Source organism: Dermacentor albipictus, chromosome 7 (assembly GCF_038994185.2).
Source record: "Dermacentor albipictus isolate Rhodes 1998 colony chromosome 7, USDA_Dalb.pri_finalv2, whole genome shotgun sequence".
In the NCBI taxonomy this organism is placed as follows: domain Eukaryota; kingdom Metazoa; phylum Arthropoda; class Arachnida; order Ixodida; family Ixodidae; genus Dermacentor; species Dermacentor albipictus.
The window spans coordinates 6,518,866-6,540,742 of record NC_091827.1 but is presented as its reverse complement, the minus strand read 5'-3'; the positions used below and the strand labels follow the sequence as shown (position 1 = coordinate 6,540,742).

Below are 21,877 nucleotides of genomic sequence, written 5' to 3'. Positions count from 1 at the left end.
AGATGATGCGCAGTGTTACAAATGCAAGTATTGTGTCAGTATTAGTGACATCTTATAGTAACATTGATGTACTAGCATGTAGAATAGCACATGTCCTGCTTCATGAAATCCTGGAAGTAACCCACTAAATGAAAGTATCAGTTTGACTTGCCTCAGCTGATGGTTGCATTAGTTGTGCTGCTTTTGTACTCGAATTGGTGAAAGCTTTCAACATGTCTAACAGTGCCAACCACAGTACGCAGGACACAAACAATGCACGTGATTTATGCTCTATTTGCACATGTGTCATTCGGGTCTCTCATCTGCACCGTTCACCTTGTCAAAAGTAAACCTTCAACCAGCCTGACATTGTACTCCTGTGTGGAAAGCTCAATTTTGTTGTGATTGGAATCTGTATCTGTCATGTTGACAGGAATCAAATTCTGTTCTCCCTCTTTTTCAGGACGATGAAGAATACGTTGATGTTAGTATTGCTTATATTTTGTCGGGCACTTTGTTTTGCATGCTTCTTTTCCATTGTTTGCAACAATGTGTCAATGAGCTTAAGTGGACAACTTTCTTATTTTTCTTCTCACTACCTAAGCCAGATTTTTTTTCTTTCCATCTTAGGATTCAGAAAAATACTATGAATACGTTAGTATGTTGAAACTTACCATTTCTTTTCGGCTTCATTCTGTGGAGGCCGTGTGCTCAGTTTACAATTCCTGTTGGACAAATTTGTCTTGGTTTTTCTGTAACTCAACATTATACTTTCGTTATGGACATTTACAGTGTTCACAAAAGTGGCCTTACAACAAGGCTGCTCTCTCTGTAGCAGTAGTATATCAGTCCTTGTTGAATCAAAACTTGGAATTGTTCAATAGCCCTTTAATCCTGTTTCATGCTGTTTACATATCCATTAGGGCTTTGAATTGTTTGATTAAAGGGAGTTTGAAGCGAAACACTAGCGTAAGCTAGAATAGTAAATTCGACTTCCAGATCTCGGAGGTCAGTCTAATTGTGACCAGAGGTTTGGTAATACAGAAAGGAAGCTTTAAAAAAATGGAAGCTGGAAACACCTACTAATAATTAACACAAAAGCTCTTTGTGATCTCATAAACATTCTCAGTGTCTGCCTGTGGTTAGTTAATTGTTTGTCAATAAAAAGCTTCCATAGACACGCAAAAGTAAGAGATGCCCTAAGCAACCATGTGCTGTCAGATCGTCATCATTGATGCCACAGTTCTGGCTTCAGATTCAAGCAAAGAGAAGCTTAGTCACAATTTTCTGCCATTAATCAATGTTCTCATGCAAAAGTGCACACTGATTATTCAAGGAAGAATGTATTATTAGTCTCAATATATTTAGTCTTAATATTGATTTAGTGTCTCCCTTAAGTGTTCCTTTAGTGTTCTTAATTAGAACTGGTGGAATTTGAGCCGTCTGTAGTAATTAAGGTTATCTGCTATTCATGTATTCACCTAGATGTACATTTGCAAGTTTTTAGTTAGCCAGGTAGTGAATGTTTACATTTACACTTTGCTAATGAACTAGGCATCTGACAAGCATGAAGCCTGTTTTTAATTTCAAGAGCATAATTGGAAGTTGTAGTCACTCTGGCACTAGTTAAGAATGAGAGCAATTTTTTGCCCTGAAGGTGACAGGAAGGTTCATTGCCCCATTGCTTGTGCTCCTGCTTTCTAAAAAATCCTTTCTGCCCCAAGGTGTACTTCTGTCTTGCCACAATTCAATTGTCATTCTCATATGAACTGTTTTTCTTGCAATTTCGTTTTTTATCATACTAATGACAGGAATGATACCTGCACTGGATGTTAATAAAAGGGGATTGCAATGGCTCTCAGTTGTGGGACAATTTGCACATCACAATATGTGTAAAATACCTTCATGATTCCTGTAGCCTTGCTGCTGCATCTGCTTGCATGGCACATTTGGCAGACTTTTATACCACACTGTTCACCTGTTTTGTATAATTTTTGTGTCCCTTGCCTGATATTGCACAACTTGTTATATTGTATCTATACCTTAGTGATCAGCAGTACAGGTTGTTTGAAAAGTGGTACAGTCAACGTCTGATTTTCGCACTTCCTAAGAACTTTGAAAGCATCAGAAAATCGGGCATTCGGAATGAAACGGATGGCATGCCTTTTAGTCCTCAAGCAGTCAAATTGCCACAGCCAAGTCTAAAATAGCTCTAAAACTCTTCCAGTGCACTTCTTAGGCATCTTGGTGCTCGTACTGTGGCAGCAGACGGTGGGTGTGCACGTGATTTATTGAGGAACACATACTATGTCTTGCGACAATGACAGCATTCCACTGTAGGTATGCTTTACCGCAATACATTGCGTATGCTTCACCGCGTAACACCTCTTTATGCGGTGAAGCTGACTTTTGGAAACCAGCATTACACATTTTTTTAGACCCTTGCCATGCCTTCCATGCTTCGAAAGCATAAGCAAGAAGGACGAAAGTGGAGTTGGTGCCATTGCTGACAGCAGTGAATCCTTTCAATCAAAAATTGCAACCGAACCTATCTCTTGATGACTGTCAACGGTAATGCATTAACAAAGAATCAATGTAGCCACACAATGTATTTCCACTGTTGAAACAAGTTATGTATTAGGCATGTTATATGTGACGTCTCTTTCACGCTTCCCTACGAACACTCAGCACCATCTAGCACCACTGCCGCAAAGCCTGTGTGTAGCCTCCAAAATACATGGTGCGCCGTTGCGTGCGATCGCTGAGAAACGCATTATGCAGCAGCTGGGCTCCTCTCCCACTTCTTTCTGGACATGCTGGGCCATCTAGTGGCACTACCAAGAAGTCCGTACGTGGCCTCTGAGACTAGAAGCCTGGCACGTCGGTGCCTGCGAACGTTCAGAATTGTTCCCTCCATTGTTGCACAACCAGTGGCACATACTCAGTGACCCAAGTTAGTGAGAAGTTCAATTAAAAGCGGCACATACCTAATGCATTCATGGTGCAGCTCACTAAAGCATGAAAAACGTTCATTGGTAAGCGACGCATACCCAGTGTATTTGTGATACAGCCTGCTAATGTATCGGTTTGCTGTTGAAGAACCCTTGTGACGTGGGTTTGTTCCCGTTAAGCATCGGATAAATTTAGAGAATGCTTTTACTCATTGTAGAGCGGCACATTCCCAGTGGCATATACCTAGTTTCCCAAGTTAACGTCCAAAGTATTCACTGAAGCGCGGTGCACACGTACTGGCACACATATCCAGGGACCCAAGTTTGGATTAAAGAGGTTCATTGGAGACCAGCACAGACAGAGTGTAATATACCCAGTGCTCCAAGTGGGCATCAGAGTTCCTTTTAACAACTGTGCCAACCACTTCCTCATGAACCGTGACCCATGCCAGCAGGAAAGAAGTTTGTTGAAGGGCGGCAAACATGTACACATTACCACATACTCAGTGAACTAAGTTAGCCCAGTGGTTGGTTTTGAACCCTGTTAACTCAGCACAGCAGCCTGATGCACTACCTATTCAACCGTGTACTAACCAGTGACCTAGATAGGCAGGAAGACAGTTAAATACAAACATACATAGATACATAGCCCCCGGAAAGTGCTTGAAGTACCCTAAGAATGCTTCAAAGAAAAATATCTGGGCACGAACCAAAATGGTTTAAAAATATACTTGCATTTGGGCTGCCCCCTAGGAGCCTTGTTCACAATGAAACAAGCGGCAGTGCTTGTGCCCTTTTTATGAGCGGCTCAAGACATGATTAAGGCACTTGACATACATGGACGGTAGATTGCTTTTGTTGTAATTAAGAGTGTGCGCCATAGTTTGGGATGATTAATGACTCAACATAAAGACGCGTAGAATGATTTCGTTGCTTGGTAATGACGCGAGATTTTTCCCAGTTAATCTATGTGACGTAGTTGAGCAGTCTTCGGCCAGGGCATTCAATGCAGCGTGCCATTTCTGGATGTCATTAATGTGCTTTTTAAGTCTTGTTGTGAAGTTACCGGTTCCTTTAACGCTGACATAGCAGCAGTCTGCATGCGGAATGACAGACACCACGCCTGGGAACTTGTCCTATTCCAAAGGGTGTTTCACACATGACATGCATGAGCTTGTCAGTTTTTATTGGAGGGAACATGCGCAACCTGCATGTTATATGACTGCAGGACGTGTGTAAGCGTCTCACTTATGCCTGGGACGCATGGTATCGAAGCCTGTTTTTGGGGGTCCAGGGTTGGTGGGTACTGCGCAAGCCAGCTGGCGCCCTACTGCGTCAATGAAGTACTTGGGGTATCCACAAGCCGCCAATTCCCACCGTGCAAGTGCATTGTCTGCCTTACAGTCTTCTGCTGTTGTGCACTCGTTTCTCACCAGATGAAGAGAGCCAACAAAAGACCTCTTTCAAGAAGCAGGGTGCACCAATGTGTAGTTCAGGTAGTGACCAGTGCGAGTTTGCTTCCTAAACACCTTGAATAACAGATTTGGCCCTTTGCGTTGCACAAGGGTGTCCAAGAACAGCGGTTGGCCTTCAGATTCGGCTTCTGCGGTTAACCTGGTTGCTCCTTGTATACTGTTTAGGTGAGCCCTGAAAAAGTCAAGGTTCTGTCGCTGCAAAGCACTGAAACAGTCATTGACATATCTGAAGAAGACTTTCGGTGTCGGTGTAAATGAGGACAACACCCAGAGCTTCGATTGCCTCCGAAATCGATGCCCCCATTGCTGCTCCATGTACTTGCTGAAAACATTTCTTCTGGAACGTGAAATATGTGTTTGATAGGCAAAACTTTAGTCGCCTACCTAGATTATGCACCTCAGTGGGGGATCTGTTATGCAATGTCGGGTCCTTGTCAAGGGCAGCGACGCAAGCAAACATCCACGGCCATGTTTATTGGTACACTCATAAACAGAGATACCATGTAAAAAGATACTAAGACTTCGTCTGGGTTGACCCTTCTATCTTTAACCTTTTCAATGAAATCATACATGTTCCTTATAGGTATCACAAGAGCATCACCGTAAGAATGCTAATGGATTAAAAAAATGACGGCAAACAGCCAGGCAGCCTGGTGTGCGAGAGTGCTGGGTTGAGGCTGCGAGATAATATAAATGGTGGTTCTGCCTTTGGTTAGGGCTTAAGACCTGCAATTATGACATTTGAAAAATTGGACTAGAAAGGGTTTCAGTATCCCAAACTTTAGGTACTCTTACACATCGCTCTATGGGATATGCGGCGATGCCATGAAGACGTCCGATTTATAAGGCATGTCCGAAAAATCAGTCGTTCACTGTAGTGGCTAAGTGCTTTTATAGAAAACTTGTTTTGCTTTTCTTAGTGCAGATAACTATAAGAGTTGAGAAAGTAGTTTGCACTTACATTAATACGTTGATAGGAGATTGTGTATTTCAGGCTTAGTCTGTTAGTGGAAGAAATGCTAGTGATAACCAGGTGGCAGTCTATCAGCCTGCTCACACAATTGTTCATTACCATTTAAAGCAGGAATTGCAGCCTAGATTTTATTGCTAGCGTGCACATATGAAATTGGAAAGCATTGAAGTTGTAATGGCAGGGATTTGACAGCATGTTGTGAAAGCAAAAAAATAAAAAAATAAATTTGCATTGCTCGATTTGAGGAGCTGCATTGCCTCTTGGAGATTGCCATAGGGCATGAATTTGAGCAGTTCCAGGAATGTTGATTAGATACCTAACTGGGAAACAAATTCTGATGTGCTCTAAATAGTATGGGGTGGCAAAGCCGCACTAGCCATACGAATGAGACAGGTATCCCAGGGCATTTTGCATGCATTAAAGTTTATTGTACAGTATCACTGATACTTCGTTGAATATGTAATTCCTGTCCAACACACCTGTTGCTGGTAGCCTGTTTCTTTTGTTTGGTGTTTCAGGGAACTTAGCACTGTCTCACCACATAATGGGTAATATAAACGATGGCTAATGTTTGTAAATGTCTGTTATCATTTCACTGACCTGGTATTGGTAGCTAATTGCTTGTCCCATGGTAATTTATCCTTTATCCACTACAGAAAAATTCTGCAGTGGGCTCTTTGGTTCGATATACTTAGCATTGTTGCGCAGAGCAACGAAGGGACAGGACTTGCTCGAGAAAACAACACATGACACCTGAGCGCAAACTACCAACTGGTTTATTTTTCTGCAAACGAAGCATCCATATAGCCTACATGCATGTGCAGGGGTGCTCTCCTTGGTCTACCTGTGCCCTCTATTGTCAGTGATTATGCTAATCCCTTTATTGCTGATTAAAATGGATGGTGCGCTGACACATGAGCCGTGTGGGTCCATCATGATGTTGTATACTTCCACGACTTCTCTTTTTCTTTGGTTCCTACTTTTCAGCAGAACCAGTCTTGTGGAAGATAGCCTTGCACTTGTGTGAAGCGCATACATGCTGTGCAGCAGATCTAGATGAACTGTTGTAACATTTGCTAAATGTTAATATTATGTAGAAATTTGTATTGAAAAAAAATTGTATACCTTTTCCGAATGATGGTTACCAAGTGGTAGGAAGGTCTTGATGCGCTATAACTACGTAGTATTTGTTGTTGAACCTAATGACCCCATGAGCTGACACGCATGTTCTGTATTGGAATTTTCTGCACATATTTAGGATGATGACGAAGGTGAACAATCGGCCGTAAGTTTTGATTTCTCTTGAAACTTGAATAATTTGTGCTTGTAACTGCATGTGTTTAATATGGTAGAAGTTGATTTCCGTTGACAGATTCCTCGCATACCAGGGCCTAGAGATGATCCGCCGGACGATTTGCTTGACAACCTGCCAGTTTCAGATACTGTGCGCTCTGATAAGAAACAAGAACAGCTTGATGAACATGCTAAAGAGCCGTTTGATGAGCATGCTGATCAGAATACTGAAAACCATGTCAACAATCAAATTAGCAAGAGTGCATCCAAACAGCCTGAGGATGCTGCTGACAATATGGGACTTGAAGAGGTGAGGCATGGCTCTTGTTGATTAAGTATGTGTTGGCGTGGAGGTTGTGTGAGCTCTGTGCAGGAATAGGGAGTTTTAGATTTTGCACACCCAAAGTTAAGGATTATAAACCACGGGGTGTGCAAGAGAACGCAAACAGGTAGACAAAGAAATGCAACCAGGACATAGGGCTTAAGGTATCCAAGGACGTTTGGGTGCACAATTTCTAAAGCTCCCTAATGGGTCAGGTGAAGAAGCTGTGTACCAGTTTCGATTAAAAAGAAAAGTTCAGAAACTGTTTGCTTCGAGTTGTTCTCTTTCTTTGTATTATCTTTTTGTTTATGACCACGAAACCAATTAGTTTCTAAACTTCTGTAGTTATATTGGTTATCTGTACAAGGGTTGTCAAATGTTCCTTAAAGGGCCCCTGAAACGGTTCGTACAAATTTTGTAGACGTGTAGGGTACAGCTTAAGTAGAACATTCGCACCACAATTTAAGTGAAGCATTACGTATTAATGGCGCTGCAAGCGATTACAAGTTACCCTCCTCCCTAACCATGCTTTTCCTCAACTCGTTCGCCGAGCGATCGCGGCTAATCTCCGCCTTCACTGGTTCTGCGTCACGATGCGACGTCACATCGTCCACTTCCGGTTGTTTTGGAGCCCGCCCAGCCTGCGCGAAACCTCTCCGCTAGCCGCTTGGCCGTCGACCCCAAGCGAGAGCTATCGAAGCAGCGTGCGTTGCGAGCATTTTGTCGTAGCGCTGAACATGTCTAGTATTCCGGTAATCCCACACTAGCTGAAGTTTCGACAGAACGGTGGAAGCAAAACTCAAGCTGATGAAGGAACCTTAGCGTAGACGTACGTGAGCTGCCTGATCGGTCTCCACGGTCCAGCCACCCGTTGGCGCAGAGCTTAACCAGCCAAAGAAAGAGCTAGAATTGTTCTAACCAAGTGTAAAACATTTTAAACATTTACAAAAACAAAGTGTTAATGATTACACTCCTGCGAAAAATTGACACCAGCAGCAAAGAAGAATACATTTTGTTACTGCTACTGTGTGTGGTTGAGCTCTATGCCACCAGGTGGCTACACCGTGCAGACCATTCACATTTGCGCTTCTGCTCATACCGTGAAACGACTTGGTCAAATGGCCAGCCCCTGTCCTCTTGTGCTTGCGTTTACCCTAATACCGGACTCGCGAAACGCTACTGCGTTAGTAATCTTACGGTGTAAAGTGATGGCCGCTATCGCACAAATCCTAGCGCCAATCGAGTAGTGGCAGTCCGATTTGCTGCAGCCAGTCCGCTCATCTGCTGCCTTGCAGAGGGACACGATGTCTCAGCTTGATGTATTGTGAGTTGCTACGTTTGCAGCCCACAACGCAACAAAGTCGAAGCATGGTGCTTGCGAAAAGACTGGGACAGACTCTGACCGCAGAGCTCTTGTCAAAATGGAGCATGTTGTAGCACAAAGAGATGACGCTTGCTGTGTGCCTGAAGTGCTTAAGCGTAGTGAGAAATTGTTCTTGTGCATTCTCTTTCTGTTACTTTCTTTTTATAGAAACAAATTAACTAAAAATCCAACTATTACGAACAACATTTGTTCACCATAATGTTGGAAAAATTATCGATGACGCGCCCTGGGCAGCCAATCGGACAGCTCGCCCTACTAACGTCATTGGTGTAAATGACGTCAAATGGGTAGGGGCGGCTTAAAATTCAGCCAAGCGATGTGCTGCGATCGGCAGCGACGTACATTTTTAAAACCATATAATAAATGACACGCTTTATGCGGAGCACTTGACTGCGTCAATGGTCAGAAGGACCTACTCTGACTCGGTACGTTTGTACAAAATCGTCAATTGTTTCAGGGTCCCTTCAGCCAAACCGCAAAGCTGGGTTGGGAATTTTATTTTGTAAGCACTAAAGGGACACAAAAGCGAAACAATAAATCAGTTGAGACTAATAAAGCATTGTTTGAGAACCCTGTAGGCAGTCATTTTGAAATAATAGTTTGATTATTATATGAAAAAATGAAGGTCGAAGTATTATCAGTATTTGAATTTCGCGCCGAAACCCCAACGCCTGTACGTCACTGTGACGTCAGGGATTCCAAAGTATGTTTTCGCATTAGGGCCGCGATGGCTGAGTAAAGGTTTCCGAAACTTGCCACATTTAATACGTATTTGGTTTCTTTAACACAATGTAGTCAATCTGTGCTGCCGTATAGTAGGCCCTAGATGATGCCATCAAAATCCGATGTCACAGCGTCCAGGTGCGGGAACTTCAAGGAGGCGTTGCCACCCGTCTTTCGTTCTTGTGCTTTTCCTGGCTTACCAAGCATGTTTTCGTCGTAAGAGTGGTGTTTTTGGTGTCATAGAAAGGTAATTTGCTGATGCAGAAGAAATTTTTCTCTTTAGTGTCCCTTTAATGTAGTTATTACAAATCTGTTTGATGTTAAAATCTGTGTATGTTCGATGTTACATTGTTGTCATTGTAAAAGCAATCTTGAAAGGTGACAGGAGCAAACACATGTATCGATGTTGTAAACACTGCGACCAAGCCACACTTAAATTGAACTTTAAGAGCATACTATTTCTACATACATACATTGTTGCAAATGCCGAATGAGGGGAACAATTCCAACACTGTCACTGATCTTCTTCCGTGGTCCTGTATAATTATCACTTTTCTTTAGGTCTCTGTGCAGTTTTGTCGAAGTTTCAAGTAAAGCTTGAGGTACAGTGTTCGCGGAATAGAACACGACGGGCAGCGTTTAAGTAGAACGCTCCATATGTACAACTCTATAGAGCACCACATCATTTCACTAGCTAATCTGGTCACCAAAGGTAACGTGGACTCTGATCTAAGTGCTGGCGCCAAAATTGCGCCGATGTCATATGAACTGCAAACGATGGAAATGAAAGTATCCGAATTAGTTAGCCCTAAAGTTATATGTTCCATTCCATGAGCACTGTACATGCATTGATCTTTGGCATCCAACAAAGTACTTATCACTTTTTTTTTTCTTGAATAATGTTGCCTTTTTGGTGTGAATGTGTGTTTGTGATGTCACATGTGTTGTCTTTTTAGTGGGCAAAAGCCAATTCCTGCATCACTTTTTTTTTAATATATAATACTGCGGACTCATCGTCCAAGCAGGGTCGTCAATACAAATACAAAAGAAACAGTAATGAAAAAATGCAACAGTAATACAGGCTCGGAAAGGTAACTTACTGCTGTACATATTATTACACATAGATGATGGAAGATAAGACTTATAATTTTTGCTGCCCAAGCTTAAGAATAGTTGCAAACATCAGAATTTGTGTAATAATTGCCAATGCAACTATCAACAAAATTTTACTAATTAGCTTTTAAACACCGACTTTCAAGAACATCTTGTAATTGCAGAATTGGAGTTGGCCATTTCTCAAATACTTTGCACTATACTCATTACCATGAATATGCCTACCAATTCACCGAAGTTTTCATTTTAGCTCAAAGTACTTATAACCTTTTTGGTAGAACTTGTCTCTATACCAATTCTAAAAAATGTGGACTCATAATGTGCCATTATATATATCCCTGTTTTACTTGACGTTTTTTCGTACTGCATTTTTCTGCCAGTGCACAAACATTAACTGAAGCTTCAATGCATTTCGCTTTAGATCTTGAGTACAGTACTAGTATTTCAAAAGTGCAAGGCACAGAGTTTCTAGTGATAGGTTGTTTTCAATATTGGTTGACCATCGTACCCTCAAAAGTCAATAATTAGAATTTTAATTTATGTGTTAATTGTGTGATGTCATTTAATCACACTGGCAATTATTGCATAAATTCTGATGCCCACTATTTCCATGAAGCTTGGTCAGTAAAGTGATCATTTTGTCAGAAGTTCCTCATTTTTAATAATCTGAGCTAGTTGTCATTGAAACAAGTGACATAACAGGTTGCCACTGCAATGTCATTATGTGACTGCAGTTGTGAGTTTGGTAGGTGACTGTTTCATAGTACAAACCTCTGTCACATCTGACACGAAAATATCTTTGTTATATGCAATATTTGTTATAAGCATACATGCTTATTCATGATAATGTTCTTTATACCAAGTTTCGACTTCTTGCAAGGAAAATTGTACTTGATGAAGCTCCTGTGAAGCAGCCAGCAACAAGTCGCATCTCCCCATCCTCTGAAACTCGATGTCATATGTCGCTGTCCAGGGAGCAGTCTGCCAAAACAAGAACATCGACAACCAACGTGACTCATCTCTGCAAAGCCTTGTTGACATTCATCCTTTGCAATGTTGGAGATCACTTTGTTGTATCAAAGGCCTTAATGTTTTGACGATCAGATGTGCACTTTGTGGGAGTGCCTGGAGTGATTTCTTCCCATTTTTGCTATCATTCAATCTCTTTTCTTTGATGGAAGCTTTTTGAAGACCTATGTGAGTGAATTATTTGTGCCTGTGTCGAGTTTGGTTTTGTGCCACATTAAAGACTCCTCTAGCATGACAGTCTACACTGCTTGCACTTTGGGAGCTTGCAACTATAGGAAGCAAGGCTGGTCTGGTATTAAGCTGCAAGTAATGAATGTAGCCATCAGTTGGTGATAAGAAAGCTAGCCTCTTTGAGCGTGCACTGCTCAGCTAGTTCAGTCAAAGTGGAGGTAGCAAAAGCTGGTGCACACCAGCCATCAGCGTCATTTTAGTATTGAACAGTTCTTGAGTGCATTGACTGAAAAAAGTAATAAAGGATGCCAGCCACAGAAGAAAATTGAAAGACATTTTGAAGATGAATTGAAAGAAAGTCCTTTAGTATTACTTTCTTTTAAATTATTTTTCTTGACCAGACACATTTCCATCAAAACCTCAACTTCAGTGCATTGACTGTATGCCCATTGCATGATTGAGAAATTTTGTCACTCAAACATGAAAATAGTCTCTTGAAGCCGTCCACTGAAAAAACTGCCCCAACATTCCAAGTAACTCTCGTGCTCGGTAGATTTCACTAGAATTGCAATTTTACAGGTAAATTTACAGCTTTCATATGCTTTCGTCGGCATTAGTAATGACTATGTTCTTCGCTTGTTCAGTAATTTAGCCAGCTCATCACTTGTGCACTTGTATTTGTGCAGTGCCTAACTGGTAATCTAATCATAAGATCCTTACACCATTGTTTGTGCAGATTGGTCTGTCACTTTTGCAGCATGTTTTGCAAGGCTGTGGTGGGAATGTAGCTCAAAGTACCAAAGTGTGAGAAGATAGGTGTGCAGCATTACAAGCCTAATTTTTAAATGCAGCACAGCTGTTCGCCATCTTCCTAGCTGTAGTAATATTCTTCTTGGGCTTGGCTGTTCTGGCAACCACACTTTTGTTGGAATGTTGACAGGCTGAGAAGGAGGACAAGCCCAAAGATGATGGCGACATGGAAGGTGCCTGGGAGGAGACATTCAAGGGGCACACAGACTCAAAGAAGCATGGTATGAGCATCTTCTACTTGACGCTGGCTTCGCTGCTGAGGTTTTTTTCTTGAAATGCAAGACACACAGTGCACTGAAATTAAACAATACTCAGTAAAATATGTTCAGAATCTGACATCTGAGCTCTTTTGCAGAATAGAATCTCTTTAACGTTATGCCATTAGGGTTGACTGCATCTGAGTTGTCTTTGTGTCTTGTGGTAGATTAAATTGGATGTCCTCTAGCAGCATGAGCCAGCGTATGACTTCTGCCGGACAACAATATGTAATTCATAATTATCAGTACTACCTTTTTTCCATCATGTAGTAAAGGGATACAAAGAGAAACACTAAAACAGTTCAGGTTGATAGTCTTATGCCCCTGTCGCATGGAAAATCTAATATAATTTCCAACAAATGACATTTGTTGCGAATAATGTCATTATCACAGCGCACTGTCACACGGCAAAAACTAACGTCATTTGAAAATGATAATGGTGATAGTAAAAAAAAAAGACGCAAAAGTAGCCTCAAACTCGCTTTGTCCAATAATTATATTCCAATATGCTGAATTCCACTCGAATATATGATTGTCCCTTTCACACCGTAGTGTTCGATCACTAATGTCCACATTGCCAACGAAGTCTAGTCAAGCCAAGCCAGAGATAAGGCAAGCAACATGGTGAAAAGCACGATGGGTGCGTCCACTACATCTGCTAAAGTGGAACGATAATGGCAGTTGCATGTCATGGGGGGGGGGGGTTCTGATCTGCATGCGGGCTCCTAATATCCTCGTTCTTGGCGCGTGCCACAGGAAAACACGCGCATGCTTTTACGTCAAGTCAATTGAAGTGGCCGTGGCCGATGCTCCGGTGTTAACCAACATGACTGCTGCAGCGAAAGCTAAAGACGGCTGTCTAGTCATAGCATCAAGAGTAGCGTTCTGTTATTACGCACGTGATGGACTTCAATGTCGTTAAAGTAATAATTAGGTAATAAAATTGAATGAATAATAGTGATTTTTCGTGAAACGAAAAGTAACGTGCTTTTTGCAAAACACTGGTACGCTCGTGGTGTCGAGGATACACATTCGGTTCCAAAAAGAATGTGAATGATTTCGGCGAACTTATTCGTTTGTAAATGTCATTACGTTTTACCGTGTGACAGCAAACAAATGGCATTATCAGCTAATGTTAGTCGTTGTAAATGACATTAGATTTTCCATGTGACAGGGGTATTAATTCTGCTGTAAGAGGTTGATTACTAAAAAAGAAAATGAAATTCTTCACTCCATTCATTCCAATTCTTGAAATTCATGCTGAAAACCCAGTGCCTGTACGTCAGTATGACAGCATGGATTTCAAAGTATTTTTTCATAATGGGCCTTGGCTGCTCATTAAAAGTACCTAAAGCTTGCCAAGTTCAGTTGCTCCTCCTTTAGAATAAAATGTAGTTGAACTTTACTGATAAAAATTAACTAGGCCCAAGCAGGTGACATTAAATTCATGACACACAGCCAGCTGGTGTTGGAACCTAAAAGTGGAGTCACCACCCATCTTTAGTTGTTACTTTCTTGGCATTCTAGAAGGCTAGTTCACAAATGCAGCCTAAATAGCTTCTCTCTACTGTTCCTTTAGGATACATTTTAAACAGTGGTAAATACATTTATTCCTATGCACAAGTGTCACATGCACAAGTTTGATGAAGCGTTTGTACTCATTGGGACAGGTCCCATGTCAGTGGGCCTTGACTTTACATTCGAGGGCTTTGACCATGTCTATGGACTCCCGGAGCATGCAGACTCTTTTGCTCTTCGCTCCACTGTGTGAGTCGTGTTTCATTTTCATTATATTATGCTTTTTGTTATCTCGTTTTGGTACTTGCAGATGTGTGTTTAATTGTGACAAAAAGTTTCGGCCATCTTTGGTTCTTGAGAAAGGGAGAAGAAAGCACCAAATCTCTGCATGTGTTACTGCGTCCAAAGTTCTACACAATGAGCAACTGTTTTGCACACTAATCCTGTGCAGTTCTGTGCAATTGTGTGCAGTCATGTGCGAAACCTATGCTATGCTGTGCAATCGTGTGGAGAGCTAAGGCCGCATTACTGCAGCATGTGATAATGTCAAACAATTTTCACTGCTCTGCCTTTCTATATGCCCTTGGTAAAGTATTTTTTCAACTCCAGTAAAAAACATTAAATTTGCCAAAAACAGGACAAGCTGGTTACTGACATTATTAAACATTGTCACAGCGCTAAGAAAGAGGAAACACATCCTGTGCATTTAATATAAACTCACATTTTGTCTTTTGTAGCCCTGTAACTGCATTTCATAACAAAAAATTTGGCTGAAAATTAATAGCGCTGGTAAGAAGGGATATCACCAATGGCTCTTCATGTGGCCAATCACTTCAGGATACTGGCTACACGTATGAGCAAGAAGAATAAAGGGCAACAAGAGATTCGATTTTTGTTTTCACAATTGTACAAAGTGACAGATAATGACAGAAATGAGATAGTGACAGAGAAAGTGAAGATAAAGTTAACTGCTATGCTTAATTAAAATGTAGAAGTATACGGGAAAATAAAATAAGTGCTCGAAAAGATAACTTGCCGCAGCTGGGGACGGAACCCATATCTCCACATCACACGTGCAGTTTCAATTGAACGTAACAATTCACTTCTGCTAGGCTTTCTCTGCCTTCATTATCTGTCACTTTGTATGATTGTGATTGCATGAGTGCATGCACACGAGGTGGAAATAGTGCGATGCACTCGTAATGGCTGTTCACTATGTAAACTTGGTTTCAGCAACTACAGTCCATGTTACGCTATTCGTCTTCTGAAGAGAATCTTTTATCAGATTCTCCCAAAACTGATCCCTGCAGAATTTCATCAATTTTTCATCACTTTTTCTAATTTCTCATGTCACTAATTTAGGCCATAGGATGGCGTGCAATCTTTCAGGAGCTTGCTAGTTCAAGGAGCTCTGTAGCACCTGGCTTCATTCTTTCTCGTGTGTTTGCTCTGCGACATTTCATATCTCTTGAAAGCAAGTATCTTTCTCGTTTTGTCTAGAATGTTGTCTTACGTTATGAACTTCAATCAGCAAAGTGCGATTTCCTTCTTTGCTGTGTGCCAAGTTCAACCACTAAGGATATATAGCTGCAGAAGAAAGCAGGTCTGAGACAGTGGCACAACATACTGATGAAGTTGTTGTTCGGGGCATGTTAGTTGATACTTGGGGAAGGCAACACATTCTCTTGTGAGACGGAGAGTGAGTGCACGATTTTATTTTACACACAACCTCAATCAGGGTCCATTGCGAAACGCAAATTACCTTTCTAGTACAGTGGGCACTTGTATGTGTCTCTTCAGCTTTGCAGGGTTACCTGTGTAGAACCTATGCTGTCCCATCTTTTATACTTTTTGTTTGAGCTTACGCTACATTGTCTTCTCCAAGTACACTAACTGAACACTAAGGAGGCCTTTCATCAGTGTATAGACCTGAAACTGAAATTATGATGTCCTATACCACACTCAGGATGAGCTACAATGCGCAAGCGCGTGGCAAAGTGCATTCCCTATCTAAATGGAGAGGGTTCTGCTGTTCCTGTTCTGCACACAGCACCTTCATGCCTGCTTTCATCCTCTCCCCCCAGTTTGGTGTGTAAAATATTGGTCTCACGAAAATTATGAGGACCGCCAGTAGCCACCTTTGGTGTGACCTGTGCATCATTCATTGTTCTATGCGCTTCGACCGATGCAATGTTGCAAATAAGAGAAAGCGACTTCACAGCGGCATTTATATTGTGTATACAGTGATTCCACGCAGATAGTGAGAAAGGGCAAATGTAGGCATTGAGCTGTAATGCAGAAACCTGTGTGACATTGCATCGAGGGGCAATAAATCAGTCAGTCAGTCAAGAACTTTATTGAGGTCCTGAGGAGTTTCAAGCCGTTGGAGATACCACGCGGGGAACTCCTCCGGCCGAAACCGTAGGCGACGCTCAAGTCGGGACGGGAACGTGATGACGCTCCGCGAGTTCTTGGGCCCTCTGGACAGCCTTGAGTTGGAGTTTGAGGTCAGGGCTTTTGAGAGCTTCTTCCCATTCGAGCTCACTGGAGAGAGGGCCCTTTGGTAACGCGGTACATTCCCATAGCATGTGCAAGAGAGCAGTAAAGTTCTGGGCAGTCTGGGCAATTTTCCGGAATGTCTGAGTTGTAGTGACTTAGTAGGCCTCGTGACGGATACGAGTCTGTTTGTAGCATTCGAAACGCGGCCGCCTGTGCGCGTTCGAGCTTGGCGTGCGGGAGCGGGTATTTGGTTCTGCCTTTTCGATAGTGTGAGGTGATTTCTTGGTAAGTGAGTAGCGGGTCATTAAACTGAATGTCCAGCAGTATGCAGCGTGCAGGGCAAAATAGGGTCTTATTGCACTTGGACTTTATACGGTACATGATGATGCTCAGCTTCAGTGGCACGGTGCACAATTCGAGAGTGCGATCGCAAGCCACCACGTATTATCCAAGCATTCGACCATCTGTATCTGCGGAAGTTTCCATTTCATTTCTCGCTATTCGTTCGTAGCAGCAGTGAAACTACGTTATATTGAAATCTTGTATAAGCACACCTCGTTAAATTGAGGCTCAAAATACATGGTGTTCTATGGACAAGAAGTTATAAAGGAATTTCATTATATTCAAATTGAGGTTTAACGATTTTGGTATTAAGGCGCGCTGTTACCTCCACCATTCAAAGACCTGGCTGGCCAATTTCAAGTAGCTTTCTACTCCATGTTTGTGAATACAGGTTTGCATGGTTATTGAGGTGCAAGATCAGGTGTTCTATTACTACATTTGAATAGATATATATTATCTCAGACATTACGTCTAACAGACCAAGCAAGCATGCTTTCTCACCAACAGAAGAAGCAAATGCTCCTAATTGACCAGTGTGGTTGGACATTGTACTTGTGGCTGCACTGTACTTGTGGGAATGTGCCAACTCTGGAAATGTGCAACTGGTTGCACAAGTTGCAGCAGCCTGTGCAAGGGTGTACTGATGACATATAAATCATCGCAGTGGCTCGTCAGACCCAGTACGGATGTACAACCTGGATGTCTTCGAGTATGAGGTGGGCAATGTCATGGCTCTCTACGGCAGTGTGCCCCTTATGCTGGCTCACAGGTACGCATGTTTCTTATTTGCATATTGCAATTTATTGAAACCATTTGCCATGATGGCTGAGCCGCTGTGGCGTTCTGCTGCCAAGCATGAGGTCACGGGTTTGATTCCCTGCCACGGTGGCTGCATTTCAATGGTCTGTAGTGCGATACACTCGTGTGTTTGGGTGCACAATAAAGAACCCCATGTGGTTGAAATTAATCCGAAACTCCACACTACGGCATTTCTTGTAGTCCTGCTTTGCTTTGGGGTGTTACACCTTGTGATTTAATTGGATTGAAGCTATTGGATTGCTAAAGTAGCACATATCCTTGCATAAGCTAAGGATGGGAAAGTTGACCGATGAGATATGTACAACCCTTTGCCGAATCACATGCAAATCATGCTCCTGCACCATTTTGTGATGCAGTAGAAGTGTGCAATATGTTTTAAATAAATTTGTCCTCTTATCTCGCTGTACAAAGACTATGTGGCGATGAATGATGGTGCTTTTGCAGTGAATCCAGGACGGTGGGAGTGCTTTGGCTGAATGCTGCTGAGACTTGGGTGGACATTGAGCCAAACTCCAAGCAGGTCAGTAAGCCTTCGACCATCTGTTTATACTTCTATGTGTCAGAATGTTAAATTACAGTCCCACTTGCATTAACTAAAATTCCTGAGGCTTGCAGATTTTTCATTTGAAGTGTCTTTGAACTGTGCTTGTGAAGTTGAATGAAATTTGATACAAAATGGAATTCTAGTTTAACGCTTGGGCAGATACATTTCAGATACATTCACGTACATTCAGAGCTTTACAGTTGTATGGGTAGGGTTTTGAAATGAACCACTATTGTCTCTTGCAGGAAAATGGCCATGACATGGTAAACATACCTAGCTGCGTCTTTCTTTTTGGCTATACTGCTGCACCAGCAACTTCCTAAAAGCTCAAATTTCATGCATTAGTTTCTTCCCCTCCAGCCCATGCTATTGACTCCTTTTGAACAGCAACATCTTATGTACACTTACATGCACATAGTCAATTGCTAACAGAGAACTTCTTGCACACTGCTTAAAATAGTACACTTCTTAGCATGTACAGTAGAACCTCGATGATATGATCCTGTTACATACAATTTCCCAGTGCCAACATTCACAATTGAGAACACAAAAGATTATCCAATACAATTATGCTTCTTTCTTACCGGTGCATAAGTCTCCGGAAAACACGCTGTTTCGGTACCAACATTCAAGACGTCTCCAAACTGCAATCGTATGATATATTTTCTGGCCACTAGATTTCATGTAAACAAGACAAGGTGCGAGGCATAAGCAACAGTAGCCGCTCGTGCAGCAGCTTCCCCACACTACTTGCCTGCTCATCTCATGTGAAATATGCTGGTGCATAGACAATTTCTCATTCCAGTACCAGCAAATCTCCTCCCTGGTTGTTGTGCTCTACATTGACAGCTATCTCTGCCAAACCTATTACAATAAGCTTCTTCACCTATCTGCTTCACAGCACGTGGGTCATAGTGCCATTGGAAGCATACTGTATGATTTTAATAGGCAACAACTCAAGCTCATTGTCGTTCCCTACAGCAGGCAGAGCAAAGTGAGTGTCATGTTTCACTCTGGCTTCATTGTAGGCATTGTATTGTGGCATCACTCACTAGCTTGATTTCATTTTGATTTCCCATTGCTGTTTTAAAACACTACACAATAAGAAAATGACAACGTGAATCTCGGGTCACTGGGGCCCTACCAGCTCGACGCGCATTGGTGTCTTGTGCCACAATGATTCACACCGAGTGGGCAAGTCACAAATTCCTGTTGAAATGCCGCACCTGAAGAAGCCACTGACCCAGGCCGAATTTGAGGAGCGAAAATGCAAGCTCACAGAAGCCGCACAAACTATGTGCACCTCGGGACACTCGAACTTGCCGCACGTCAGTTTCTCATGCTGTAATGATTTGCTAACGTTTCACATAACATAGATGTCAACTACAGCTGAGTCTTCCAAACGTTTTATTGATGTTGATCGTACATATTTTCGGTTATTAGGTTTTTCGTACCATTTATTTTTTCTAAAATGTATCAACGAGGTTCTGCTGTATTTCTGTCACACAACAGTGATGGCAAGTGTTGTGGCATGACAAAATTGCACTCTTAATGGTGTAAATTGTGCTTCTAATGAGGCATTCAATTTTACAAAACTACATCAAGATGGCAAGTTGGGCCAGTTGGTTGGGATTCATAGTAAGGTTCGTTACAGCTCAACACAAGACAAGGACAAAAGAAGGTATGAAATCTTCTTCATCGTCGTATCATGCTTTCTTTTGTCCTTGTCTTGCGCTGTAACAAACCTTACTATGAATTTACAAACGTACATGCTCAAGGGTGTAGTATCTGCACCCCATACTCTTCACATCGTAACATTTTAACTGAACCCTTCTGGGTGTAAATATTTAGTGGGCATGGTTTCTTGTAAAAAACAGTGGTGACTTTACCATGGAGAACAAAAGAATCGCACGGACTAGCTCTCATCCTTGTGTTCTATCTGTCTGTGTTTAAGTCGCACGCTGCTTTTCACAATGAATCTAAAACAACTTTCCCATCTTTCACCCTTGTTGCAGTGTATGGTTTGCCAGGAGATTTATTAATGCGAAAGCATTATGTCTCGTGAGCTAGAAAAGCCGGCGTTGTCCGCAACAAGTTGTAACAAAATTATCATCATACTTACGTCAGTAGCAATAGAGAAATAGGCGGAGTAAAATTAATTAAGGTGAATTAAGGTTAGTACAAATTCGAGTAAGGTAGATTAAAGTGGATTAAGGTAGAGTTATGAAGTCGTACTACTTTCGCATTCGAGTCACGTAAGGATACTTAAGTGGCTATCATTTCCTTTTTTTTTTGCCTTGCTCTGATGTAATACGGCTTTTGTGACCCCTCACAATTTATCAGTCAGTAGTACTTCTCAATAAATTTGGCAAAAATATTTTTATTAGTTGTGTTTGAGTTGCAGTAGCTTGTCTCTAACAGAAGAAAAGCAAGAACTTCATTTCCATTTTCCAGAATACCCAGGTTGGTTTTGGTTTCTGCAATTTTCTTGATTGTGAGTGCTGTGCGGTGTGTGGCACAGAAGCTTGAGTTTGGTACTGCACTTCCTTATTTCTTTGCTTTCCTTGCAAGTAAATTTAATTGCCCTTTTTATGAAGCTCTGAAAACAATGTGACACTGCAAGGCCTACTAAAGGCACGGCTGTCAGAGATATATTACTGCAGTTCTAGTATTCACATTGTGTTTTACATCCAGAAGTCTGTTCTGAGCACCAGTTGCAGTGGCATGCTCTTGTGAGCTGCATTAGTGGCACATCAAAACTGACCATAACAGCAAGTCGCACTCTTGGAAAGAGGAACACGGGTGAATTGCTCTTGGCCATTAGCGGCACAATTATGTACTTATGTTCATTCAGCAGAGAGGCAAAAAGGACAGTTTGCAAATATTGAGCAGAAAATGCATTTATTCTATTTAAAACAGACAAGTATAAATTCGAAAACCTGATTGCATTTATCTGGTACTCAACAAAGGGCAGTGGAACTTAAATATTCGAACTGCTCAGGTGGTCATTGAATGAACATTGTTCTGCGAATATTGATGATATTACTGAATTTGGGCTCCAGACGCTTTAGATGTGCTTTCTTCAGAGTACTGAGCCACGCTGCTGGTTGAAATAAGAATTGAATATATTAGGTATGGTAGCTTTCATTGTCACCACAAGTACAGACCTATGAGGTATCTTCAACCATACAGTTATAACCTCCTGTTTTTGTTAACATTTGCATAGCTGCCAACTTTTACCATCTTATCGTAAGATGCCCAATTTTTAGCACCCATTTATGGTTGTATTGACACAAATAATTAACTATTCTTCATTTGCATGCAGTTTAGGTCATCCAGTTTTTCAGACCCGTTGATGACATGGGCATAGCTGTGACACCCAACTGATAGAACTAATGTATAATGGCAACAGAATTTTGGACAGCCATTATGTGACTACAGTTAAACCTTTGTATAAGGAACTCAATGAAATGGCCAATTTGCTTTGCTATACTGAAATTTTGTTATATTGAAATTTGACCATTTATGCGAATAATTACTACTATATGTGCACGATTCTACCGCATCACCAATTGTAACGTGCAGTTACATTACTACCCAAATATAAGAAAAAACAACTTGGTGCTGATTCTACCGCACACGTGAAGTAATGAAACCTGAGTGGACGCACTCCGT

At 41.7% G+C, this 21,877-nt stretch overlaps 1 protein-coding gene across 14 annotated transcripts in view; it reads left to right on the top strand.

The window, feature by feature from the left end:
• Positions 1 to 21,877, top strand: part of GCS2alpha (glucosidase 2 subunit alpha) — a 118,275-nt gene that overhangs the window by 26,864 nt on the left and 69,534 nt on the right. For 3 of the 14 annotated variants that reach the window (XM_070521576.1, XM_070521575.1, XM_070521572.1), the window contains 9 exons: positions 443 to 463; positions 610 to 633; positions 6,637 to 6,663; positions 6,751 to 6,981; positions 12,354 to 12,444; positions 14,151 to 14,247; positions 17,504 to 17,608; positions 18,103 to 18,178; positions 18,448 to 18,465. In XM_070521576.1, the coding sequence (XP_070377677.1) occupies positions 443 to 463; positions 610 to 633; positions 6,637 to 6,663; positions 6,751 to 6,981; positions 12,354 to 12,444; positions 14,151 to 14,247; positions 17,504 to 17,608; positions 18,103 to 18,178; positions 18,448 to 18,465 (690 nt within the window). Of the gene's footprint in view, positions 1 to 412; positions 464 to 609; positions 634 to 6,636; positions 6,664 to 6,750; positions 6,982 to 12,353; positions 12,445 to 14,150; positions 14,248 to 17,503; positions 17,609 to 18,102; positions 18,179 to 18,447; positions 18,466 to 21,877 lie in introns of all 14 variants that reach the window. The other 11 variants (XM_070521578.1, XM_070521577.1, XM_070521573.1 and 8 more) reach the window with 6 other exon arrangements.